The 24,681-nt window shown below is 44.1% G+C and overlaps 2 protein-coding genes across 7 annotated transcripts in view; one reads left to right on the top strand and one right to left on the bottom strand.

Annotated features, from left to right (window-relative positions):
* Positions 1 to 7,420: 7,420 nt before the first annotated feature.
* TMEM217 (transmembrane protein 217) lies at positions 7,421 to 12,901 on the bottom strand. Of its 5 annotated transcripts, XM_083617932.1 has the most exons (4): positions 12,562 to 12,901; positions 12,038 to 12,135; positions 8,496 to 8,548; positions 7,421 to 8,352 (listed from the first exon to the last, which is right to left on the bottom strand). In XM_083617932.1, the coding sequence occupies exon 4, from the start codon at positions 8,329 to 8,331 to the stop codon at positions 7,759 to 7,761; it is 573 nt and encodes a 190-aa protein (XP_083474058.1). In that variant the 5' UTR covers positions 8,332 to 8,352; positions 8,496 to 8,548; positions 12,038 to 12,135; positions 12,562 to 12,901; the 3' UTR covers positions 7,421 to 7,758. The 5 variants fall into 5 exon arrangements, with proteins under 5 accessions (XP_083474058.1, XP_083474055.1, XP_083474057.1 ...); XM_083617929.1 differs by lacking the exon at positions 8,496 to 8,548 and having other exon boundaries at positions 12,036 to 12,135; positions 12,562 to 12,900; XM_083617931.1 differs by lacking the exons at positions 8,496 to 8,548; positions 12,562 to 12,901 and adding an exon at positions 12,243 to 12,539 and having other exon boundaries at positions 12,036 to 12,135.
* Positions 12,902 to 13,037: 136 nt separating this feature from the next.
* Positions 13,038 to 24,681, top strand: part of TBC1D22B (TBC1 domain family member 22B) — a 40,844-nt gene continuing 29,200 nt past the window's right edge. Inside the window, exons 1-6 of one of the 2 annotated variants that reach the window (XM_083617918.1) lie at positions 13,038 to 13,331; positions 16,749 to 16,805; positions 20,507 to 20,808; positions 22,435 to 22,614; positions 23,697 to 23,767; positions 24,447 to 24,575. In XM_083617918.1, the coding sequence (XP_083474044.1) occupies positions 13,276 to 13,331; positions 16,749 to 16,805; positions 20,507 to 20,808; positions 22,435 to 22,614; positions 23,697 to 23,767; positions 24,447 to 24,575 (795 nt within the window). In that variant the 5' untranslated portion in view covers positions 13,038 to 13,275. Of the gene's footprint in view, positions 13,332 to 15,147; positions 15,228 to 16,748; positions 16,806 to 20,506; positions 20,809 to 22,434; positions 22,615 to 23,696; positions 23,768 to 24,446; positions 24,576 to 24,681 lie in introns of those variants that run through there. The other variant, XM_083617917.1, reaches the window with a different exon arrangement.

Below are 24,681 nucleotides of genomic sequence, written 5' to 3'. Positions count from 1 at the left end.
TCAGATGTCTGGCTCTTCAATGGGCAGTACTAGACTTTGGATGCCCAGTTTGTTTCATCTTCACAACGTTACTGCAAAGTGTTTAACTCAAATTCTTTGTAGCCCTATTTCCGGCTAGAAAATGTCAGCAGAAGCCACAGAAGGTTGCGTTAATCTGCAAATGCTGAGTTAATGGTACCAATAAACTACTTTGGGTATGAATGTTTCAGTTATAGCGCAACATAAATTCTCCAACCTAGAATGTGGATTCTAGTTTTGGGAGAAGGTAGGGGCTAGTTAATGAGTCAAGAGAAAGTTGGGGAATGCCTTGCCTATTTAACCCTATATTTTCCTCACTTGCCCATATCTGACGATTTCTGCTCTGCCACTACAATGGCCAAACCCATTGGACTGCCCCGTTTTTGTTATTGCATGCATGCATGCATTCATGCATGCATGTGTGACTGGAGTTTTTCACATGGGTTGTGTGTTAGTTACACCAGCAATTGGTGTACTATTTAAGTTGCAACCTTAACTCCATTTTGGCTTAGTGAAGTCCCCTGATTACTCCAAGGCAAATATGCACAGGCTTATAGCCTGAAGGGTGTTTCTATACCACAATTACCATTTGTTTTGTGAAGAGGCAAAGCTCATTAAAAAAAGAGCACACAATCTTTTGTTCTTCAAAATATTGATAGTTTTAGCTGCAATTCTTTTTAATACATTGACTGCAGGAGGTGCTGGAATGAGCTTTCAAATACAGATACTGAACTTCCAGTGCTTCCTAATTCTCCTGTGAACACCAAACTGGGTTTCACCAAATCTTACAGCAGGGGAAATAGCCTTTATACACCTTTTTTCTTTGGAGGCAAACTTTGCAAAATGCCAAGTTATTTGTGAGCTTTTATTAAATTCAAATAAATACTTACTGAGCAGTTGCCTGCTGAATAAGTGGCGTTTTTAACTCTCTGCTGGTGCCGTTTTCCCAAGAGGATGAACTTGCAGTTTCAGCGGGACAATTTTGGGAAAATGGCACAGGGGGAAAAGGGATATTTACACACAATACCATGGCTCTGAAATAAACTGCAATCCACTGCAGTTATACAGTATTCCACTTCTTAAAATGTCAGAAGATCTGATCATAGAAATCTCACATACCATGTAGGGTGGCCCTTAAATTAGTTCAGCTATCAACCCCAGCCTGCTTGCCTTCAAACATTTGCCTCCTAAATGCAATTCGTGGAAGCAGATCCTCTGAATTTCAATTAAATTTGCGCTTATGTGTGTTAGTGAGACTGCCATAGGCCCACCCTTATTCCTGTAAGTGTTGGTTGACTGTTACTTATTCTGAGAAAAACTTGCCACAACGGAGACAAAGTGACCAGAAAGTCAAGCTGCACAGAGGCTGATCCAATGATAGAAACAAGCCACAGTAGGAAGTTACTATCTTCCCCCACCCTTTGCTATGTCAGTAACGGAAATGACATGAGTCTCCTCACTCAGCAAGGATCCCATGGAAAATGAAATATGAAAATTACAGCACATTGGGCCCTGCACTGCATATGTAAGTAAGTACATACACATTATTTTCAAAAGCTGAGGCCCATAGAAGAGCATGGAAGAAAGCAGGTGGTTTGAAGCGGATTTAACTTTGTGGGTGGTAAACTATGAAATCTTATTTGACAAGTCAATATACGCTTGTGGGAGCAGCACAAAAATTTGGCTCAAAACCTTGCCACAGGTTTTAGGGGGAAAACCAGATTTGGGAGTTTGTAGTTAATTGAGCTTGTTCAAAAAATGGTTGTGGCAGACTTTTGTTGCCAGTTCACTGAAACGCAGGGTCAAATGTCACATTATAGGAAATGACCACCACACACTTAATTCTCCATCTTTCCTAAGGTCTGGGATCTTCGGTGCTGTGACCTGACAGCATTCAGCACATCCTGTCTCCCAGCCACAGACAGCAATGTGGTTGCAGTGTGTGTGTGTGTGTGTGTGTGTGTGTGTGTGTGTGTGTGTAGATGTCAGGGAAACACAGGACCATGACACAACCTGAATGTTAAAGTCGGGGAAAGTAGACATGCAGCATCTGCTGTCAGCCACCATCATGCAGTTAATGTACCACCATCTTTGGTTTGTGAAGATAATAATCCTACACACCACCAGCCACCTCCCATGCACCCAACCCTCTCTCTGGGTTGCAGAATGCTCATTGTTTTTTAGTGAATTAACCCTGGGGCAGTTGGCCTAAAGTACGAAAGGTTTCCACAACATAAACACTTGACTGACTGACTTACTCATCTTGTCTAGATCATGTGGGCATTCACAGAAACTTCCCAAAATTGTAGTCTTTGCGCTCCAGACTGCAGTGCCTTTATTGCTGTTTACTACCTTCAAAAATCTTAAGGGCTGTCACATGGAAGAGGGAACATGCTTGTTTTCTCCTGCTCTGGAGGATAGGACTCGAACCAATGGCTTTAAGTTACAAGAAAGGAGATTCCGACTAAACATTTGGAAAAACTTTCTGACAGCAGGAGCTGTTCGGCAGTGGAACAGACTCCCACAAGAGGCGATGGACTCTCCTTCCTTGTTGGTTTTAAAGCAGAGGTTGGATGGTCATCTACCACGGATGCTTTAGCTGTGATTCCTGCATTGCAGGGGGTTGGACTAGATGACCCTTGGGTCCCTTCCAACTCTCAGCTTCAGTGTTTCTATTCTGTCTTCTGTGTTGGAGAGAAAAGCTTTGAATAATCATTTGAAGGAGACTTTAACAGGCAGTTATAAGCAGGATTAAGAAGGGGGAAATGTCCTCTCATGCTTTCTCCATGTATGGCAATCAAGGACCAATGACATTGTGTTTGCGTAGGATGACACAATGAACTTGGTTTCTAATTACTTATATGTAGTTCACATCCATATTCAATTCAGATTCAGATTATTTTTGTATCTCTGAATTGAATGAACAAGTTGGAACCAACCAGCACCCTTTAACATGGCATATAGAACCTTAGCAGTGCTTGCATTTTCTCCCTGGGCATCATTGCATATGTGTATTAGTTCTAACAACACATTTTGATGTGGCAGAAGCAACACTTCCTAAACTGCCCCACTGTCAAATCTAAAAATATGGCTGCTTGCTGTGTGTGACTTTTAATCATTGGGGGGGGGGGGGGCGGGATTATGCCCATCCAAAGGCTGGGGCATCTCATCACTGGTCCAGATAGGTGATTCCTGACTCAACTTGTAGTAGTGGGGTGGCTAAGGCAGATGTTGATGGGATGGGATGCTAAAGCCCCTCTCCAGCTCTTGAGTGTTCCTGTGTTCCTGCCACTCTTTATAAGACTCATGGAGAAACAGCCCGTCTCAGAAAGCATACTGCCAAACACCACCAGATGCAACTGCTATCGCTATGAGATGAATGCAGTTTGTGTTGACAAGCATGTACAGGAAATAGAAGCACCAACATTAGCACCATGCAAGGTGTTTGCTTACTGTTACATAGCAACTGGTGTTAGGAGTCCTCACATTCCCAAGGTGCTTTGTGAGACATACTCCCATATGTTTCATTTTGCTAAGGGCGGGTACCTCATGAAAGGATGTTTGATCTCACAGAGTAAGGGAGGGCCTATGTTCAAAGAAATGCAGTATCTCCTGCTTTGCTTGGGATATTCTTTCAGCAAGGAAGGAAGAAATGCATGAGCCCAACATAGACTCCTACTCCTCCCCAGATCTGTGTCGTTTGAACATTGTTATGTATCATTTGAACAGGCAAAGAGTTATCTGCAATTCTATACAAGAACTAACTCAACTTATTTTCTCAATGAATTGGGAATGGAGAGTGTTGCCCTTTCCCATCTTTGCTTAGTAATCAATTCTAGGATGATCAGTGCTGGTTTTATAGAACAGTGGCAGCTGTATATCCATTAAACGAACAAAATTTAAAGAGGACAGGTTCTTAAAATGCCTTTCAGACAAGCAAAATAAGTGCTGGATGAGGACTGGGGTCCCACAAGGACATGAAACAATATATGAAAATTGCAGCTAATGTTTCCAAAACTACATTTCTCATCAGTCAGCACGGCAATGAACCTACTATTCTCAAAGCAGCTTCCCAAATAGGCAGTGTGTCAAATTATATGTGAGAGTTTCATGACTGGACCACCTAATTCTTTTTTATTTTATGTAAATGGAGCTGTGGGTTGCTTGTCAGCTTGAAATAAGCAACAGCGCTGGGGGAGGTGATGTCTAACCCTGCGTCATTTCCCTGATCAAAATTCCCTCCTCTGTTGCTATTTCCACTTTCCATAGCTGATTTTAAAACAAAACAAAACAAAACAAAACAAAAACCAGACCCATCTTAACTTTTTACATGGAAACAGCACCATCTGCTGGCTTGTTATGGAAGCATAATGTAACCAACTTTGGTGCTGTGTGGTGTTTTGCATTATATTGGAAACTTCATAGACAGCCTTTATAGAGTTACCTTGTGAAGAGAGTGCTAGAGACTTGTGTTTTTATGTATCTGTTTGCTACAAATCTGTAGGCTGAGCTGGAGTGGGTGGGTGGGAGCAGGCTAGTACCCAGACAGACACAGTTTTAAAATCATCACCCCACAATGCAAACAGCATGCATGCATTTGAATTCCTTCATGTTTCTTCTTGGCAGCCAGCTGCAGTGTTTCAAACTGCCAGATCAGTTTCAGTTGTTGCAGCCTGTTCACATAGAACACTCCAGTGAGGCCAGCTACCTGTTCTCTCCAACTCTGTCCATCATGGCTGAACATTTTTGTAGGGGCAGGGATTGATTGGATGAATCCAGGTATTGGTTAATGTTTCATTATGAGAGGGAGTTATGACCACCACCCAAGGAAAGGTCATGGTAAGGCTTGAACTGGAAGAAACAAGGGTTTTAAGAAAACTACTATTCAGTCTCTAATATTCCCTTCTTGAGCAAGGTGGCTGACAGGGTGGCCACTGGCAGGTGCAGTTATGCTTGGACGAAGCAATTATCTAGATTCATTTCAGTCTGGCTTCAGCCTCCTTTTACCACTAAAACACCCGGTTCCCCCGACTAATGACAGAATATCAGGAGATAATTGGGACCATAGCCTTACTGGTTGTCCCCAGTCTCTCAAGACATTTGACATCATTGACCATGGTCTCCTTCTGAACCCTGGGGGACGTTGCAGGCATTGTATTACAGTGGTTTAACATCTACCTGCAGAGTCATGACCAGAAAGTAGTACTGGGGGGGTCCTACAAGATCCATTTCATGTCCTATGCTATCAGACACCTATCTGAAACCTCATCATCATCATTTTATTTGTATGCCGCCTTTCCATAGTTGAAACTATGCTCAAGGCACCTTACAACATGACAAGATTTACACAATTAGAAAGATAACAGAAGTCATAAACAATAAATAAAGCACATCAAAAAGTACACAGCCAAATGGAAACAATTTCCACGTAAATTGTAAGATCTAAAACTAAAGATACAACAATAATATCAATAACAGCAACAGCTCTCTCAACCCCCCGTAAACAATACTCCAGCCCAAGAATCTGTTCAACGGCTTCAGCTTTTGTAGCTGGAGTCAGTCAGCACTCCACTCTCCCAGGGCAGATGGGAAAGGGCCAGCAAGGCAGGGTGCAGGTCTTCCAGTTGAGAGCTGTGTTGTCTAGGCATTTGTAGTATGGTGCCATCAGTGTGCAAATGACACACAGTTGTACCTCTCTGTCTTGTTTTGATGTAAAGGAACCTTCCACAACCTGATCATTGGCTGTGCTTGATGGGGCTAAGGCAAGTTGTAGTGCCTCTGGCCTTTGTATAGTAGGCAACATTCAAGTCATGCGCAGTTCAGAGGTTTCTATACCCACTTCTCTCCATCCAGGTAAGTAAGAAGCATTACTGCAGTTCGAGGACACATTCCAGCCAGGTGAGAACACACAAGGAGTGAATGGAGTAGGGCCAGTGAGGAGTGGGGCCTGGGAAGGGATGTGGTCTGGTGACAATCCTGGAGGACTGCAGTTGGCCCCCCAGGCCTGAGATTTCCTAGCCATACACTAGAGAGTAGTAACTAATAGAGAAACATGTCCCTTGTGGTTATATTTTTGTTTTTTGAATTATGCTCTAATTTCCACAACTATTAAGATGAATTATTTGGGTATGAAACCAAGTTGAACTGTCACCTTCCTATTTTTCAGTGCCAATTACAATATTGTTTTTTTAAACACTGTTGCTAAAATGTTGCCAAATAAAACAGCAGTTGTGAAGAGGCAAGTGGACCTGACTGCCCAAAAACATCATTTGATAACAAAACCATGTCTATGAAAAAGATGGGGAAAATCTATACCTCTAGAGATTGCACCACTGTTCCGCTCCTTCCCCAGCCACACACACACACACACACACACATCCGCTTTGGTTAAGGAAATGAAAGAAGCTCAAGAAAAACAACTACTTGACTTACACCAAACTTTGCCAGTGTGTTTGCTGAAAAACTTGAGTGTGGGATTCTGAGGTAGGCATTGCCAGGGAAGGAGTGTGTGTGTGTGTGCGTGAATGCTCTATCCTTCCTCTTTCCGCCACTTTCTCCCTGAACTCTCCCTAGGCTGACTTTTCTGCCTCACCAGGTTTCTTTTCAATCTTGGGACCAGCTAAAATCAAGCCAGCTACTGGGGAAGAGTTGTGAGTGGTTAAGCACTACCAGCTGCTTTCCCCCTGCAAAGTCCCCACCTCTGCATTTGTATTACCATATTTTTAGCCCTATAGGACGCACCTAGTTTTTTTGCGGGGGAAATAAAGGAAAAAAATTTCATTCCCCCCCCCCCAGCCACGGATATCTGCCCGAAGCACGGGGCGCTCTGCTTCAGCGCGCCCCATGCTCTGGGCAAGCAGGCTGCTATCCGCAGCCTAGGGAGCCCTGCGGGAACTGCCCCGGGCTCCCCAGGCTTGCTGATAGCTTCCTGAAGCCTGGAGAGCGAGAGGGGTCGGTGCGCACTGACCCCTCTCGCTCTCCACGCTTCAGCGAAAGCCTGCATTCGCCCCATAGGACGCACACAGATTTCCCCTTCATTTTTGGAGGGGAAAAAGTGCGTGCTATAGGGCGAAAAATACGGTATTTAGTAACCTTGAGGCAGTGTGTCATTCTGGCCAAAGAAAGGGAGCAAACACTACTTTAAAAATAATAATCTAGCAATAAATAATCTTCACTGTGACATTTCACATCCAAGCACATATGTTGTTAGAGACATCAGCTTTTTCCACGGAATTTCATGATCCCAGTTTTCCACAGCCATATCATTGTGATTATAGGAGTTAGAAAGGAAACTATTGCCTTGCCCAAATATTCTGATGATACAGTTCACGTCTTCATAACTCAATCAGGCAAAACAAGAAGTATGTGGGGGGGGGGAGGGGGAATAATCCAAAATACAATAGAGAGGAAATATATGTTTATTAAGGACATCAGGTCAATCCAATAAGGTAATAAGAATTTAAAAAAACAAAACAAAACAAAAGTCAAACCACATGCAGCACCACTTAGAATGCATGAATTTATACACCAGATTTGCAACTCTGGCAAGACAAACCCATGTTTTGCGGCCTTGTTGAGTGTTTGACAATCCCTCTGTTCTTGCAGTTCCAGGCAGGCAACGATAACCAGAGGCTTTTAAAGCTCCCAGTGGCCAGTAATACAAGGTTGATGAACTGTACTCATCTTGCTATGTCCCAAGCATTGCAAGCCTGCTAGTTTGCACAAATTACCTGACAATTCCTATTGAACTCTCCTAGCATTGATACCCAGCCTAAACTTGGGAGGCTCTGACACACGTCTTGATATCCGCCTTGTCTTCAGTGACATCCTCCCTGTGCTTCTGCCTTCAATAATCATCAGAAGATATGTTATGATAAAGAGAAGCCAAAAGCAGTCTGTGGGGATTCTGGTGGCCAATCCAAACCATTCCAAGTCACTTATTGAATAAAGAGCTGCCCTTGCTGTTAGAACTACGAGGACAATGTTGGCTAGATCATAGAAGATGATCCAAACAACGTAGATAAACAATCCTATAGTGTCTCGCCTCTGGATGGATAAGAGGAAGTAGAAACATATAGGATAATTTATAACAGCCAAGCCGATTGCAGTGTAGTAGTAATATGGGATGACCCACATCATTCCAATTGAATAATTTTCTTCCTGATGCAGTTGTATCAGAGTTAGGGAGCGATTTAGGTGACCAGCCTCAAAGATCAGGTACATATTGGTTGTCAGAATCATGTAGACACCAGCTAGAAGAGATCCTGCTTTTGGAGCTACACCACAGATACCACCTGCAAACAGGATGATCATCTTCTCACTTCCAAAAATCCCCTGAAAGGCAATTAAACTGAATTAGTAGTGCAGGATATGGAAAATGTTTCCAGAACTCTCTGAGAAAGCTTAAAGATATGTTCAAACTAGAGATGAATACAAAACATCAGAGTAGGAGAGAATGCAAATATATTGATGCACACCTAGGTTGCTTCCAGACTGTCCTGTCTTGTGGGTGGGATTCAATTGTTTACCAGAAATACATGTTACACAATTTAAGTACATTATGCACTCTTTGTCAACAAATCCACTTACACACTCACCCCTTTTGCTGTAAGGAAAGTGATGGGAACTTGTGGGATAATAGCAGTTGCTTAACACAATGTTGTATAACCTTCCAGTAAAGAAATCAGAATGAATGTGCAACGAACAGTGGATGTTTTATAACTGCCTCACAAAAATTGTGCAAACAAATCGGGATGAAGGCTCAGTAAGCAGGTCACATGAAGGTGACCTTGGATGCACAAGCAACAGCAACATATGAAATTGCATGTTTGCAGCATGACTTCAAGAATCCAAAAGAGTGCAGAGATATCTGCAGAGGCAGAACCATCCCACCAAGTGTTATGTAGCACCTCTAAAAATATCCAGCTATTGCTATGATAGCCTGCAACTCAGAAATAAGTTTTGATTTTGGCCTGGAGAGGTCTTCCTTACAGAAAGTCAGGCTCACATATTCCAAACCAGCCCAGTTGCAAGAGCACCTCTAAAATGTATTGTTTCCTTTCAGTGTAAATCTCTGCCATTCTTTCCTTATCATTTGTAAATCAGAAGTAAGTAAAAGACCAAATCAAACTAAGCTATTGGCACCCAGCTATCAAACCTCCCACTCTCTCCTTAAATTAGGAAGCAATAAATTTCAATAGTCTGAGGCTTTTGCTTGAAAAGTCCAAAAGATATGTCAAGCTCCATCTCACCAGAGCAGAGGAATAAGATGCATTTCTTGAAATCATTTTGCAAACTTTTTAAAAACAAGCTCTTCCTGGCTTACATAATTTCTTTTTTTTAACACCCATTCACAGTGTTAGAAATTGAGATATGAAAGCTAGGAGCTAAATGGTACCTCAAACCTAGATTATGGGCACAACAATGGAATGTCTAGGTGCACTTTTTTATAACAAGAATGCAAAGCTGAAAATGAATGAACAGCAGCTAAAATATTATGCTCATTTTTCATGTGGTCTAGTCCTTCCCCTGCCCACCCACCCCCTAATATTCTTAAGAGCGTCTCTTCTCCAGTCTTCAGAGAATAGCTAGAAGTGGGGAGGCAGAAAAAGGTCATCCTTTCCTTCTTCTCTGAAGTTTTAATCTGAAATCTCAGACAAAAACTGCACCCAGAGCTCAGAAACTGATCACACTAATGAAATTCCCTGTTGCAAAATGGTAAAATGGCCTAGAACAATGGGAGTTTCAAACACTGCCCATTCACTATCAGGAAGAGAGAATTTGTTTCTATGCTAATTTTTGAGACTAACTCAGGCATAACAGGTGATGCTTTTCACTTTACTAGCTAGGAATCCTTTGGGTACTAAAGGGATCTCACCTCATTGTCAAGGAATTTTCTGATGGACTCCCCCCACCCACCCACTTTTCCTTCCCCCATCCCCTTTGTTGCTGAAGAGGTACTCTTGCCTTCAGCACACTGAACCTCAGGCTCACAAAATAAGGAAAGGCATTAAACTTTAGAAAGAAAGCCCATCAGCTGTCCAACACCTCCCTCCCCTTCTACCTTACACTTTGAAAACCAATCAGATTCCTCTTTCTTGGGGATACCAGTCTCTTCTTTTCCCCTTTGTCATGCTAATTTCTTCCTCCCTAATTTTCTCACCCCAAAAGCTCAGATCTCCCTAAGCTCAGTAATCTCAGCCACTGTCCCAAAGTCTTCCATTTTTCTTTTGATTTTCACCTAAAACTCCCCCAAAGCCCTTCCCAATCATTCCTCTGACTCCCCCTTTCTCTTCTGCAAATAAACAGCTCAAGCCAGCACCCACCCTCACATTCTAGTACAACTTTAACCTCTTCAGCCAACAACCCCCCACCCCTGACAACTCTCTTTCCCTGACCACATCATAGTTTTCCTATGTGTTCCTAGGAATGCTTCTAAGAATACCTCTTGCATGGTTTTAACTTTCCCAAGCCTCATTCTATTCTTGGTGTGCTGTTTATTGATTTTGTTTAATATGTTTAGTAAATGTGCTGATTCCTTTCTGAGGCAATCAGCTAATTCCCTTTTGATATAATAAAATTGACTTTTTATTTATCTCTGCTGCCTGTATTAACTCCTGGGGTACCAAACTCTGGAGTATATCCAGGTCACAACCTCAAAAGATTCCTAGAAGTGTCAGGTTTAATTTTCCTGTTTCTTCTGTGTGATTTTTAATTCTCATCTCTATTTCTGTAAATCTAGGTTCTAATTGTTTTACTGAATTTGACAGACTTACTGTTTTATTGATAATCTCCTTGTCTCTTTCCTTCAATGAATTTGTTATAAAGTATTCTACAGCAATCCATTTTCCTCTATACTTTTTAAAATAGTTTTGTGCTTTTAAAAATAATCACATTCAAATTCTTTAGTAAAAAAACGTTTTAATTGTTCTAGTACTGAGCATGCCACCTTTTCTATCTATTTTAAAATCTGTTTTACCGATTTTGAAAGCCTGCATTTCCCCCAGTCTTAAAATGTGCTTCCATCTCATTTGTACATTTTCTGCTTTCTTTTCCAGCACAATTGATTATAAGATCCAGAAAAGTAACTAATGCAAGCTTGCTGATATCATTTAGTTATCAGCAAAGAATGTTGAACCCAATAAAAGTTAGAAAGGGAGAAGAAAAAAGGTAAAGGGGGCGGGAAAGAAATCACTAAGAAATTCATTAGTCAAACAGGAATTAATTATTAATGATTTAAGCAATTTCATTACTATATTGTTCTTAACAGACTGAAATCTTACTGTTTCTAAGAAGAAGTTCTGGCAGAAAAATTAAAAGGGGATGAGCACAAGGAATACAGCTGAAGAAATGAAAAGGTGCCAGACACTGTGACAGGATTCTATTGACCTCTGGTGGTGACTGATGCTCTCTTTAGTTCAATTCATTGAACCTTATTTTCTAAATGGTTGGTTATGTGTTACTGCCTCAGTGCTATTATTATTAGTAGTAGTCCTTAAAAATAGTGTTGCAGTTGCACAGAACAGCTATCAATCACTCTCAGTGGTGCAGCTAGGACTGTGTCTCAAGGCTGAGGTTCAGTGCCCTGCAGTCCGGCCCAGCCCCACTGTGCCCAGTGGCAGATTGCTAGTGTGGTGTCAGACAGGTCTTGTATAATCATCCTTTATTTTTCATTTTTAAAAGCACATTTTATGGCCACAGGATGGGCCGGTGGCCATGTACATGTTTTGAGGTTAATGGGAGATACAGTTCAAAACATTTGAATGGCTTGTGGTTGCAAAGCATAGAATAGCAGCATTGATGGGGAAGAAGATAAGTGCTAAAAATGTGTTTCCCAATTGAAGTAATACACATGACTGAATTGTGGCAATGTGGTCACCACTTCCCTCCCTGACAAGCAGTAGAAGTGGATGAAGAGCACAAGGGAGCAGGTACACAGTCTTGATATGTTCTGTACTTGTACTTGTATTGATGTTAACTGCTGCCAAAGGTAAATCATACTGCACATTTCTTCTCACCATTTTGAGTCTGTTCACTTGATCTCTTGTGACCCCAGCTGTTTATCTCTTCCAAGGATTACTGCTGCATCAGAAAACAATGCCACTTATAGCAAGCTTCCTGTGAAGAAACATTAGAGGAGTAACACACTTGGAATATCTGTATGCTGATACCTTATCTGTCCAAGTGGATAGACAGCTGCCTGTAAATAAATACAAATACTTAACTAAAAGTAGAAATTGCAGAAAATTTTTGACAGATTTTTCAGAGCACTTGGGGGCAAAAGGAAGTAATTTAAAACAACTTGTCATTGAGACATTTCATTCCGAATCTGCTAGACAGAGCCAGGCAGATGACAGGTTGCCCCTCAGCAACATAAATCCTGACTGTGCCCACGACATTAAAGGAATGAACATGCCAAAGTTAAATAAGTTCTTGCATTCTCTCTCTCTATTGAATAAGCCGGACTCATTTTGATCTGATGGGTGTTCTGTTCGCACCAATGTGCAGTTTAAAATCTATCCTTGTGAAGAACAGCATACCTACATTAAAAGGGAGGGCAATCTGAGGGCTTCTGAGGAGTTTCAGGTAGGAGCTGAAGGTGACTTTGCTAAAGAAAGCACATAAAAGTAGCGCCTCTGCAAAAATTGTGCTCTTTTTAATGGAAGATTCGAACCATCAGTCTCCCAATAATTAATGAATTTTTTAAAAAGTCTGCCTAGATTTGAAAGTGTTGTTTATTATTTTCCTCCCTGAGAGAGGGGGCAGCCCCCAGCCTGCCTTGGTTTCCCTCACTGGCTTTCCGCTCCCGCTTCTCCGCGAGGACCCCCACTTTTGACAGTTAAACCGCCTCCCGCTTCGACCAAACTGCACGTGGCTCCCCCCGCCCCCTCGCCGCAGCCTTCCTCCTCCCCCGCCCCCTCCTCTGTGCATCACTAGGTGAATCGCCCCGCCTCTCGCGCGTTGCGCGCGGCTCCTGCTCCCGCCCTCCCTTTGGCGGCGCCCCCCCCCCACCTCGCTTATGCTTCACGTTGCTTTAGGAATCTGACTCAGGATTGGCCAGCTAGGGGGACTCTGGCTCAGGCAACCAATGGCTGGGCCGCGCCCGCCCGACTCCAAGATGTCGGCGCTGAGGCCTGGCAACGGGGCTCCCGGAGGGAGGCGGTGAAGCGGCCTCGGCCGGAGGCTTTGGGCCCCACCGCTCCGGCTCGTCCCCTCCCTCCCGGAGCCGGCGGGGTGCTCGGCCTCTGCCCCCCAGCCATGGCCGCGGAAAGCAGCAAGCAGTTCTGGAAGCGGAGCGCGAAGCTGCCGGGCAGGTGAGCGGCCGCGTGAGGCTCAGTCTCCGGGGTGGGCGCCCACCAAGCAGCCGTGCCCCGGGAAGGCGGGAGCCGGTTGGCGGCGCCGGTTCCAGCGGGTGCTTCCCCGCCGCCATTCATCGCAGGGAGGTGCTTCGTGGGGGCTCGCGGCTCTCGTCCTGAAGCCGGTTAGCAGCCTCCCCGCATCTAGAGGGAGCAGGGCAATTGGGGAGAGGACCTCTGTGGGTCCCCCGATGCCCGTGAGGTGAAGCTCGGGATTGCGGTCGCGCCACGATTGCTCTCCGCCGCGGCGCCGGCTGGCCCGGTTAGTCAGCAGCAGCAGCTGCAGTCAGAAGCCCATCGCCAGCCGGAGAGGCGAGGCTGGCGATCGTGGGGCAAATGGGCTTTGCTAGGCTCCCATGTTCCTAAACCCGCCGTGGGGAATGACGAGACTCGCGGGTGCCTCCGTCCTCCCTTGTCCCGGGGCCGTTTGTATTTCGGAGCCAGCCAGGTTGCTCAGCGGACAGGTGCATTGGGTTGCTACTTTGCCCAGGAGCAGAAGTCACTTCCTCATTTGCATAGGTTAATCGGCGTGGGTCCGTATGGGCTTCCTTATCGTGCTGGCGCTTACTGCCGCTAAACGCTCTGATAGGAGTGAACTTCAAAACCGGGTGGCGAAGAGAATTAACCAGGCTTTAAAAAGCAAACACCAACTAATTACGCCTATTGCAACTCGGAAACTGAGAATCTTTGCTTTGTTATACCAAGAAAACTCTCTGGAGAACTTCAGGACACACAAGGCTGGCTTTCTAAATATGAAAGCAGAAGTCCTAGACTTCATATTCCGGAGACGATTTCTCCTTAATGTGCCCACCCCCAAAGCTGGTGAACAGGGAGTTTGCAGTGCTTAAATTACAAAGGGGTGATGTGGAGCGTGGCAGGATGCTTCCCATATTTATTGCTTTTAGCATTGTTTGGGGATGTATTTGATTTGGTTAAAATGGATGAAGTTAGAGGTAAGGTGTGTGGATTTTATAAAAGCCCCCCCCCCAATTCTTCCATAGTTTAAACCATGGTGGTCTGTGCATCCTTTTGATAAGTCTATCAGTGATGGCTATAACTTATCTCCTGTATCGGAGGGACCATGCGTCATATTCTACTTGTTTTGGAAGACAAATGCTAGAGTATCTTTGCCCTCTTGTCCTGTGAGAGCCAGTGTGGTGTAGTGGTTAAGAGCGGTAGTCTCGTAATCTGGGGAACCGGGTTCGCTTCCCTGCTCCTCCACATGCAGCTGCTGGGTGACCTTGGGCCAGTCACACTTCTTTGAAGTCTCTCAGCCCCACTCACCTCACAGAGTGTTTGTTGTGGGGGAGGAAGGGAATGGAGAATGTTAGCCGCTTTGAGACTCCTTAGGGTAGTGATAAAGCGGGATATCAAATCCAAACTCCTCCTCTTCTTCCTTGGGCTTCCCCTAGGCATCTGATTGGCCACCAGGAACAGAATGCAGGACTAGATAGGTCTGACCCTGAAAGGCTCATATGTTTCTCTTCAGCACCGCTCCAATCACTTTATTATTTGGAAACATGGCTGCTGATGAAACTGTTGTTGGCGGAGGGTTCTGGCTATTGTTGGACAGGGCCAAGCTGGGATGATCTGCTATCAGCCTTGAAGAGAGATTTCACATCCCACCCATGTGCAAACTCTTATACTTTTAACACTAATTATATTGGAATACATTCCAATTCCTTCTCTATATACTTAGCGTTCAATTCTGATTAGGTTTCCTTCCTCACTCATTAAGAAGGCACTTGAAAGCTTGAGGAAACTCTGCACAATTGTTTGACCACTCTGAATGAGATTGAGCGATAACTCTCCTCTTTTGATGATTCAGGAGCATGTGCCCCTGAAGAAAGTGAGGTAAGACCTAAGAGGTGATCTTGGCCTCAGGTTTGGGATAAAGGCTGTATAATTCACAAGGCTGTTGCATTAGACTTCAAGCTTTCTAGAATACCAAGGTTCACAACCAGAGTTAAGTGCAAAAGTTATACTCTTGGGATTAAATAACTCTGAGCTGAGGAATTTGTTTGGAATACCATCCTTCCACACAAAAATCCACTTGTGGTTACCCCCCACCCCACCCTTCAGCAGTGCAATGCAGAATCATTTTGCTGTTCCCATTGTTAAACAATTGGGAGTCATAAATCCTTGCTGATCTACTTCAGATCTCTCAGTAGATCCTAATTTATCTTCTGCTCACCCCTGTGTTATATTGTTCGCATGCTCTCTAACCTCATATTGACCGTGCTGTCCCAAGCCAGTTCACCACCGCAAGGCCTCTGGAATGCTTAGCTGGCTTTAAATCCTGCCAGGCTAGTTAATTCTCTGTTTCTCCCTCTAATGTCATCCATCTCTCTGCCTGTCAAACTCTACCAACTTTCTGGGGTAGTTTGGATGTGTGGGAAAAGTACAGCTAAAGGTCTTATAATACGTACTTGGGAAGAAAAAAAATAACATTATTTCTGCAAGTGTGCTGGTGCCTCACTATCTTAGCTTTCTTATCTCATTGCCACATCCTGCTTGCTCACTTGTGTGTTTCTGCCTCTCTAAATCAAGATGTTGTTTCCATCTATAGCTAATTTAAACAGTGAAGTTGACTAAACCTGGTAAACCGGTTTTGGGAAAAGAAATGATCCAACTTGAACTTCAGCCCAACCAATGAACTTAAGCTTTATTCACTGATGTGTACGTTGCCTGCCAGTCAATAGGCTGCTGTGATAGCTCAGGCCAATGGAAGGGGGAGGTGGGTGCACATACTGTTTTATTTAAATAGCCTGTAGCCCACGTCTTGCCCTCTACCTATTTCTGTGTTCTGAAGCACATGTAGCTAGAAGATGAGTGAAATGAGGGCTAAGTCCTGGGGCCCCCTCCACATAGCTTTCCCCCCAGCTCAGTTGTCTGAATTGTTTGTTAGGAGTACAGTTTTCCTAACCTGTGCAAGTAAAGTTGTCCTTGTGACCAATAGCCCTTACGACCTGTTCTTCACCCCATGTGCTGTATAATCCATGCTGAAAAGAACAAGCACTAAGCTTGTATGTAGTCATGTGGTTTGGCCTCTGTTAAGTCTGCAAAGAATAATGGAGATGGAGATATTTTGACCGGGGCCAGAGGGCAGAGGAAACTCTCAAAGAGCTGCTTATCGAAATGGGAAATCTTTCTCATGTGTGTTCTTTGGACTGGCCAAAGGGGATGCCAAGAAAAGAATTAGGAGGGTGGGTTGTCAACATTGCTTTTGCTTTTCTAGGTAGCAGATTGTGTTTGTTCCTGTGGTTTTGATACCTGGGAGTTATTGACATTGCTTGTATGTGGCCCTTGATACATTCACTGCTGAGGCTAGAATACTTGCTCACAAATAACTTGAGTCTCTTGTTTCCCCTTCAGCATTCAACCTGTCTATGGAGCTCAGCATCCTCCACTGGATCCCCGGCTTACTAAAAAGTGAGTAGCTTCCCTGGTTCTCAGACCTTTAGCACTCATCACCACATGGTGCTGCTTTGCCTTGGGAAAAAGTCTGTTTTGTCTGTCCAGTTATTTTGCTCTCTCCTGTGGATTACCAACCTCCAAGGTCTCAGTTTAGTTGGTGATCACAGGAGCTATTGCAAAAAGAGAAAAGTGGGATGGAGAGAAACGGAGCAGCACCAAAAATGCTGAAAGTGAAATTTAATGGCTTAACATACACCATAGCTGTCAAGTGTCCCTTATTTGAAGGGACAGTCCCTTATTCCAGCGCCATGTACCGCTGCTGTCCCTTATTGATGGATGTCCCTTAAATGTCCCTTAAATGATGTCCCTTAAATTTCAAAGGAAGCAGCTCCTCTCCCTCCCTCCCTGCCGGCCAGGGAGGAGGGAGGCTCCAACTGTGTTGCTTCGCTGTGTTGCTCAACTAATAAGAAGTCTAAGAATGACTGGGGGGTGGAGCTTGCATGCCTTGTGTGTGGCTAGTTAATGCAAGCTGAGGGGTTTTTTGAATGCTGGACGCCATTTTGTTGCACGTGCTGCTGCAAACTTTGCAGTGCAAAGCCAGGCCAGGGAGCCATTTTAAGTTGAGGCTGCGTAGGCCTTGTGGTGCATGTGATTCAGATTCTATTCAGTTGAACCTCTGGTTACAAAGTTGGTTGGACAGTGTTCTCGAAGCTACCCAGTCTGAGTTCGACCAGACTGCAGGAGAACAGGAAGACTGGAGTGCCTGGAACAGGTGAGGCTGCAGGTCCCTTATTTTGGCTGCTGGTCCCTTATTTTCAAGGCTGCTGGGCCCTTATTTTCAAATCTGTAAGTTGACAGCTATGACATACACTGCTGTGTTGTTGGAATTTTGCTAAGTTTTACTTACAGTAGACCCACTGAAATTAACAGACTTAGTCAGGAGAAGACAAGGCTAAGGAGTAAACCCTATACAAATCTGGAGTGGAGTTCCCAAGACAGTTGGATGGCACCTTGTACTCCTTCCAGCCAAGCTGGTGTCAAACGTATTGCTCTGCGGAGTCTTGTTATCTGGGCAGCCCAGGATCTCCATACGCATTGCCCAGGCTTGTACCCCAGGAAGGTCACTTAGGTGCTGAAAATGCAGCGGTTTGACGTCACCCGTGGAAGTGCACTCCATTGTCTCTTGAGACAGACGGATGCCAACAACAAGTCATGTTCTCTAATTTCAGTTGGTTTACTCTGAGCAAAACTTAATTGACTACCACCTAGTGTGTGTGAGCTAAACACAGGCTTTGGGACCAAGAATTACAAACTACACGATGTCCTTTGTGAACTAAAACTCTAAGGAAGAACTTTTTAGAGTAGGAGGACTTGCAAGTATTGCCTCAATGAGGTATGTTTTGTTTAAATGCCTTGGATGCTATTTGGACCAATAAATTCCCCATCAGGCACCAATTTGAGCTTTACCTGTTTTTTGGCCCTTGAGTACTGGGCATGTAATGAGTTGGTGGCCCCATTATTAAGTCACTATGGGAAGGCATTCCCATCACAATTGTTGCTGTTATATCCCAAGGGATTCATGAGTCATGGAGTCTAACCTCCTTGTCAGTCTCTAGAGGGGATTCTCCAAGGGGGGAAAGGAGGGCAAAGACTTTAATGCTGCTATCCAAGCTATGCAGAGCCACCCTAGTTTATGTGTTGCTTGTCTTTATACATAAGCAATTGTGGCAGTTTACGATTATAAATCTAACATGTGCCTTCCCCTGTGCCAAACATCTTGCTCTCGTCATGCTATTGTGGAGTTTGTAAATACATTGTTCCCTAAATCACAATGTTTGCTAATACTGATGCATTTTGATAGCGGTTTTCAACTGTTGATTATCACAATCCTATATTCATTCAAATCAATGACACTCTAGCCCAGTCTGTTTGTTTTTTGAAGGGGGCCATTGCAAGATGAATATAAAATTATAGAACAATTTTGGAGCCATTTGTCTATCATAGATTCTTCTTAGTTAGTGCCAGTTAGGAGGGAGGGATATCTTGGGAGTGAAGACCACTTCTCTGGATATCTTAACTAAAAACCTTTGATGAGAATATGCTAGATTAATTGAGTCTGATCTTAAATTTCTGTTGTTTTAAAGAGCATATCCCCTTCCTACCTTGGGAGGTGGAGAAGGGTTTTTTGCAATCTGCCAGTGAAGCCCTGTTCCAGGTGCCATCTCTTTCAGACATTAGATTGTTGTCAGCTAGGAGCAGAGTTTATTCTGTGGTGGCCCCTGAATTCTGGAACACTCTCTCTCTTGAGGCCTTGTTTTTAATTTGACTGCTGTTGATTTTAGTGATCAGCTAGGGTAGGCTTAGTATTGTTGCATCTGAGTTCATTCAAGCCTCTTATGCAAATAGATTTTGACCTGATTTACTACTTCCCAATGTGACTAAAATCCCCTTCATCAGAAACATTACTTTATGAAAGTTTGACCATTTTGAAAGCATATCTCATGGGTTTGAAGATCTCACTGCTCTTTCTGCGTTTGAATGTATGGCTTATGCTCATTAATCTCTTTTCAGTGCCTATTTGGACTGACTATATGAATCTATAAATTTAAATTATCGTTAATGTAACATTCTTAATGTCAGTTTCTGCTGATGATATTTTATTATTTTTGATACATTTGCAAATAAAAATTCTAAGAGAAGGTGTGACTTGGATGTAAGTGGTCCCCTTCAACAAAGCCATCTTCAAGGAATAGCATTAGTTTTTCTGTATTGCCTTTGTCTGGCTTACCTCTTGAACATGCTGTTCTTGACCAGGCTTTCTGAAGTAGTTTTGAGACATTTCCATTTTCTTTGTTCTCAGCTTCTCTCTTGGTCTCCTTGCTGGAGTTCATGTGCTTTCTGAGTTTCTTGTTCGGACATGAACTTTCTCTTTATAGCACAAGGACCTTGACTCACTTAATTGAGAACAAAGCAAATGCAGCTTATGAAAGAATAGCTGTGCCTGATTATGCCTCTCTTCTATGTATATGTTAACCTGATAGGAAAGCAGTATGTTATTGTGGCTACTTTCAAATTGTATGCCTGCACTTTTACTGTTCTCCAGGATTCCATATGTGCTCACTGAAGTTGAATCCAGTCTCCTCCTTCGCTTTGCTTGCCAAGCAATACTTCAGACTGGCAACCTTTCTTCATCGAGGCATTTGGCAGAAGCATTTCTCCTCACTGTCCCATGTGCCAAGACTGCAAAGCTCACTGGTTTAGACATTGAACTTTGCACTTGATAGAAAGCTTATAGGAAGACTTTGCATTCCTTCTCTTTACCCTGACCAGACAAGAAAGGAACTGAACCATGGGATGGAGAAGTGGCAGTGGGGGCTTGACCTGCAGAGGAAATGGAATCAAGTACAGTGGTACCTCGGGTTAAGTACTTAATTTGTTCCAGAGGTCCATACTTAACCTGAAACTGTTCTTAACCTGAAGCACCACTTTAGCTTATGGGGCCTCCTGCTGCCGCCGCACCGCCGGAGCACGATTTCTGTTCTCATCCTGAAGCAAAGTTCTTAACCTGAAGCACTATTTCTGGGTTAGCAGAGTCTGTAACCTGAAGCGTATGTAACCCGAGATACCACTGTAGGGCAAATTAGGCTATAGGCAGGGGAAGGTGAGATGCAGAGCTTGACCACATTGCATTAATGCCAGCTTCCTTTATTTTGTAGCTTCATCAAGGAACGGTCAAAGATCAGCGCGCTACCCATGAAGAATAAGAAGGCCAGCAGTTTTCATGAGTTTGCCCGCGACACCAGTGATGCCTGGGACATTGGGGACGATGAAGATGAGGATTTCCCATCTTTCCAGACTTTGAACTCTAAGGTGGCCAAGGCCACAGCAGCCCAGGTGCTGGAGAACCACAGCAGGCTGCGTGTGAAACCCGAGTGGCCCCAGGTGGCTCTGAATGAAGCACCAACCAATTGTAAGGTCATCAAGTCCAATAGTGAGGCCCAGCTGTCCAGAGCGCCTGGTAAGGGCCCCCTGGCCTTTTTACCCTATGTGATCTTGTCAAAGCTGTGTGGGTTCTACAGGTCTGCACAAGGGTCACTTTGGGAGTCAAGTGCAGAACTGAGCATTCTGAGGATCTTGAATTCTAGCCAAGGAATGTGGATGATCTCTTTCTCATGGCTGAAAAAATAGATTTGAATATGCGTGGTCAGTTCCTGTTGACACCTTGAAAGTTGGTGAGGGGTTGAGTTAGTGCTTTATGGAACTCCCTGTTTGCCTCATTTTAGCAGGAGCAGAATAAATTAATACTGATAATATGTGACTTCTCTTGATTTTCATAACTCTCATTAGTGGACACTGTTGTTGGTTGGTTGCTGGGATAGGTGAATCCTTTGTCTGATCCAGTAGCATCCTTCTTATTCAGCTAGTAGAAATTTGCTTTCGTTGGCACAGACTATATAGGTTACCTTGGTGTAGTTTTACAACACATATACCTTTGCAGAGTATGCACAGATCTGGTATACTTCCATGGGATAAAAGCCTAGTGTCCTGTCAAATCAGGCCCACTATTGGGCACAGTCCTTGTGTTACTCTTTTTGCAGGTGATTGGGGCAAGCTTTCTATGAGTAAGCCTTCTTAGTTAACAATGAACCAATCTGAATAGGATTTACTGGATGGGGGTGGGTGGGACCTAGAGCTTTGCACTGAGGACCTCGGAACAGGCATGCAAGATATACTCAAAATAGTTTAGATAATAAGGACCAGACCTTTTTGTGATGGTGCTAGTGGAGTAAGCAAAGCATACTCTACTTTTTAGCTCTTAGAATGAGTCTTCCTATCACAGAACCACCACCAGATGGCTCCAGAGTCCATGTCTCACCTCCAGTTATCTGGTGGAATCTGACTGGCCACTTGGCATAGAGGTGTCGATTGAATATGGGATAGTAAACTGCCTTTGTGTTTTTCTGCTTCCTCCCATATGTGTTGAGTTGTCTGTCCAGCATGTTAGAAGAGGAAGGAAGGAAGGAGAGCATGAAAATTGGAGCAAAAGGATTGACCTTGAGGAGATGATGGATGGAGAGCAGTGAGAGCCTAGCTGTGTTTATTGTTGGAGGACAGGTCAGATGAATCTTTGCCTCAGTAATTATGCAACAAAAATGGTCTGAGAGCCATTCATGCAAACCACTGAGTGATGCCTATTCTGGATAATGTGGCGTTTTCTTTTTACCACTGTTTACTAGCCCAGAAAAAGTGAGCAGGACTCCTGGATCACTACTGTCCTGTGCTGCTAAAGCATTGTTCCAATGGAACTGAAAGTCCAAATATTAAATTAAAGGGATTCCTTCTGTTCCACAGAACGAGCAGTTGAAGCAGAGTAGTTGCCCAGCAGGAGTGCATGAGTTTATATTTCTTGCTCATTGAGGTTGCATTTGTATCTTTTTAATAATAGCGTGGCGGTTAGTGGAGCTTCTATCCCCATTCAGTGATGGGGGAGAAACTTCACAGGTGTGGAGCCTTTCTTTGTCGTGCATGTTTGTGAAGGTGTGCAGACCTTTTTGGGAATGGTAGTGGATTCTGGAAGCTCCAGACAGTGCTTGCCGCTGCCCATTATGCTCATGGCCTGATGGACCTCTTTAAACTCTTTTAGAGGATGCCTGTGTGCGCAACCCCCTCCACAAACAGCAATCCCTCCCACTCCGACCCATCATTCCGCTTGTTGCTCGCATCTCTGACCAAAACGCTTCAGGGGCTCCTCCCATGACGGTGCGTGAGAAAACTCGCTTGGAGAAATTCCGGCAGCTTCTGTCTAGCCACAACACAGATCTAGGTGAGTCCAGGCAATAAACTCAGAGGGTCCTGTTAGTTTCAGGGATACCACCAGAGGGGAGAGAAGTGTGCTCCCTGTTTGGTTCCTTTCTCTTGTTTAGAAGTAGTTTTGCGTTGAAACTGTACTCCGTAACTAGGATAAGTGTGACACATGTCTTGTTTTGTTGAGTGGATAATAAGCACTGCCTAAATTGGGAAGTCATCCCAGGCATTGCGGAATAAAAAGGTAAAGGGGCCCCTGACCATTAGGTCCAGTCATGGCTGACTCTGGGGTTCTGGTGCTCATCTTGCTTTATTGGCCGAGGGAGCCGGCGTACAGCTTCCCGGTCATGTGGCCAGCATGACTAAGCTGCTTCCAGAGCAGCGCACAGAAACACCGTTTTATCTTCCTGCCGGAGCGTACCTATTTATCTACTTGCACTTCGTGCTTTCGAACTGCTAGGTTGGCAGGAGCAGGGACCGAGCAACTGGAGCTCATCCCGTCGCGGGGATTCGAACCACCAACCTTCTGATCGGCAAGTCCTAGGCTCTGTGGTTTAACCCACAGCGCCACCCGCGAATACAGCTCCCATAATCTTTAGTCAGTATGGCTAGTTGTCAAGGATTATGGGAGTTAGGTATCATGGCATCTGCAGGGCACCATATTGGCTGTCCCTGGTTTAAAGAGTGGAGTGCAACTCTGAATCAATGGAATATATATATATATATATATATATATATACCTTTTCCAGTGCTCCAGGCTGCTTATGCCTTGTATTTAGGCCACAATTCTACACCCCTTTATCTGGGAGAAAGCTGTATTGTAATCAATGAGACTTACTTCTGGGTAGACAGATATGGAATTACAGTGCAAGTTACATAAATGTTTGATAAAAATACAATTAAAAACCTATAATTACAAAAAAAAAGAAAGAAAAAAGGAATCATAGACACCATCACCATAGAAACCTACATATCTAGCAAAAAAGTCTTTCTTGTGGTTCTGGAACCTGCCAAGCTGACAGGAGTTGCTTTTCCTCCCTAGTGTAGAAATGCCAGCCAAGATACTGCATGTGAATAAACTTAACTGCTCTGCATTTTCAGATGAATTGAGGAAATGCAGCTGGCCTGGGGTCCCCAGAGAGGTCCGGCCTGTGACGTGGCGACTTCTATCAGTGAGTGCTGCTTCCCTAAGCTGGGGCAACTTGTGTACATTTGCAATCTATAGAATACATATAAACGACAGAGCTGGACTCTAGGGAAACATGTCAGCTATACTAGGCCCCGGTTGAGTTCTTCAGGTCTTTTTCAGCCTAGACACCCGGGATCCTTTAACTGGAGAGGAACGTCTCCCTCCCATAAACATGAGAGAATAATACCTTTTAAAAACTAGGCATAAAAGCAATGGAGACTTAGAAATAAGAGTTGCCTGTATGTTGTGCTTGTTATACCTGGAAAAAACAAACATGCTGCTGGATTCTGGAAAGCCGCTTCTGCAAAAAGTGAGATATGATGATTGGTTTTAGAAACTTTTTTTTTTTGTAGCAGCAAGTGTTAAAACTAAGGTTGTTGGATTCTATGCAAGGTAGCCTTGAATGTCTCTAAGAGTGATGGGGGGATTCTGGCAGGTGCCACTTCTTCCACCACACTTGGATGGAAGGACTTGCCTTTGCTTAACCTTCTATGACATTCTTACAGGGCTCCAACTTTTCTTTTACTGAATCCTGCACTCCTGGTTAGAACAGTTCTCCTGCAAACTACTTTCAAGCATTCATGTGTGTAGGGAAGTTGAGGACTTTGAGCACAGCAGAGGAAAAGGAGACTTGCCTTGACAGGCTTTTCTTTCTCCTACAGGGTTACCTCCCTGCCAGCATGGAGCGGAGGAAGCTGACTTTGCAGCGCAAACGAGAAGAGTATTTTGGTTTCATTGAGCAGTATTACGACTCCAGAAATGAGGAGCACCATCAAGATACATACCGGCAGGTACCCAGCCCCCTACTTCCTGCTGCCTGCCCTTTCTTTCGCTTAGCATCTGGGGTACATTAGGATTCCATGGCACAGGGCTTAGTCATTCCACTAACAGTGGCAA

The sequence above is a fragment of the Podarcis filfolensis genome (genome assembly GCF_964270895.1).
Source record: "Podarcis filfolensis genome assembly, chromosome: 6".
Taxonomy (NCBI): domain Eukaryota; kingdom Metazoa; phylum Chordata; class Lepidosauria; order Squamata; family Lacertidae; genus Podarcis; species Podarcis filfolensis.
Note: the sequence above shows the minus strand (reverse complement) of the source record. Positions and strands in the feature narration are given on the sequence as shown.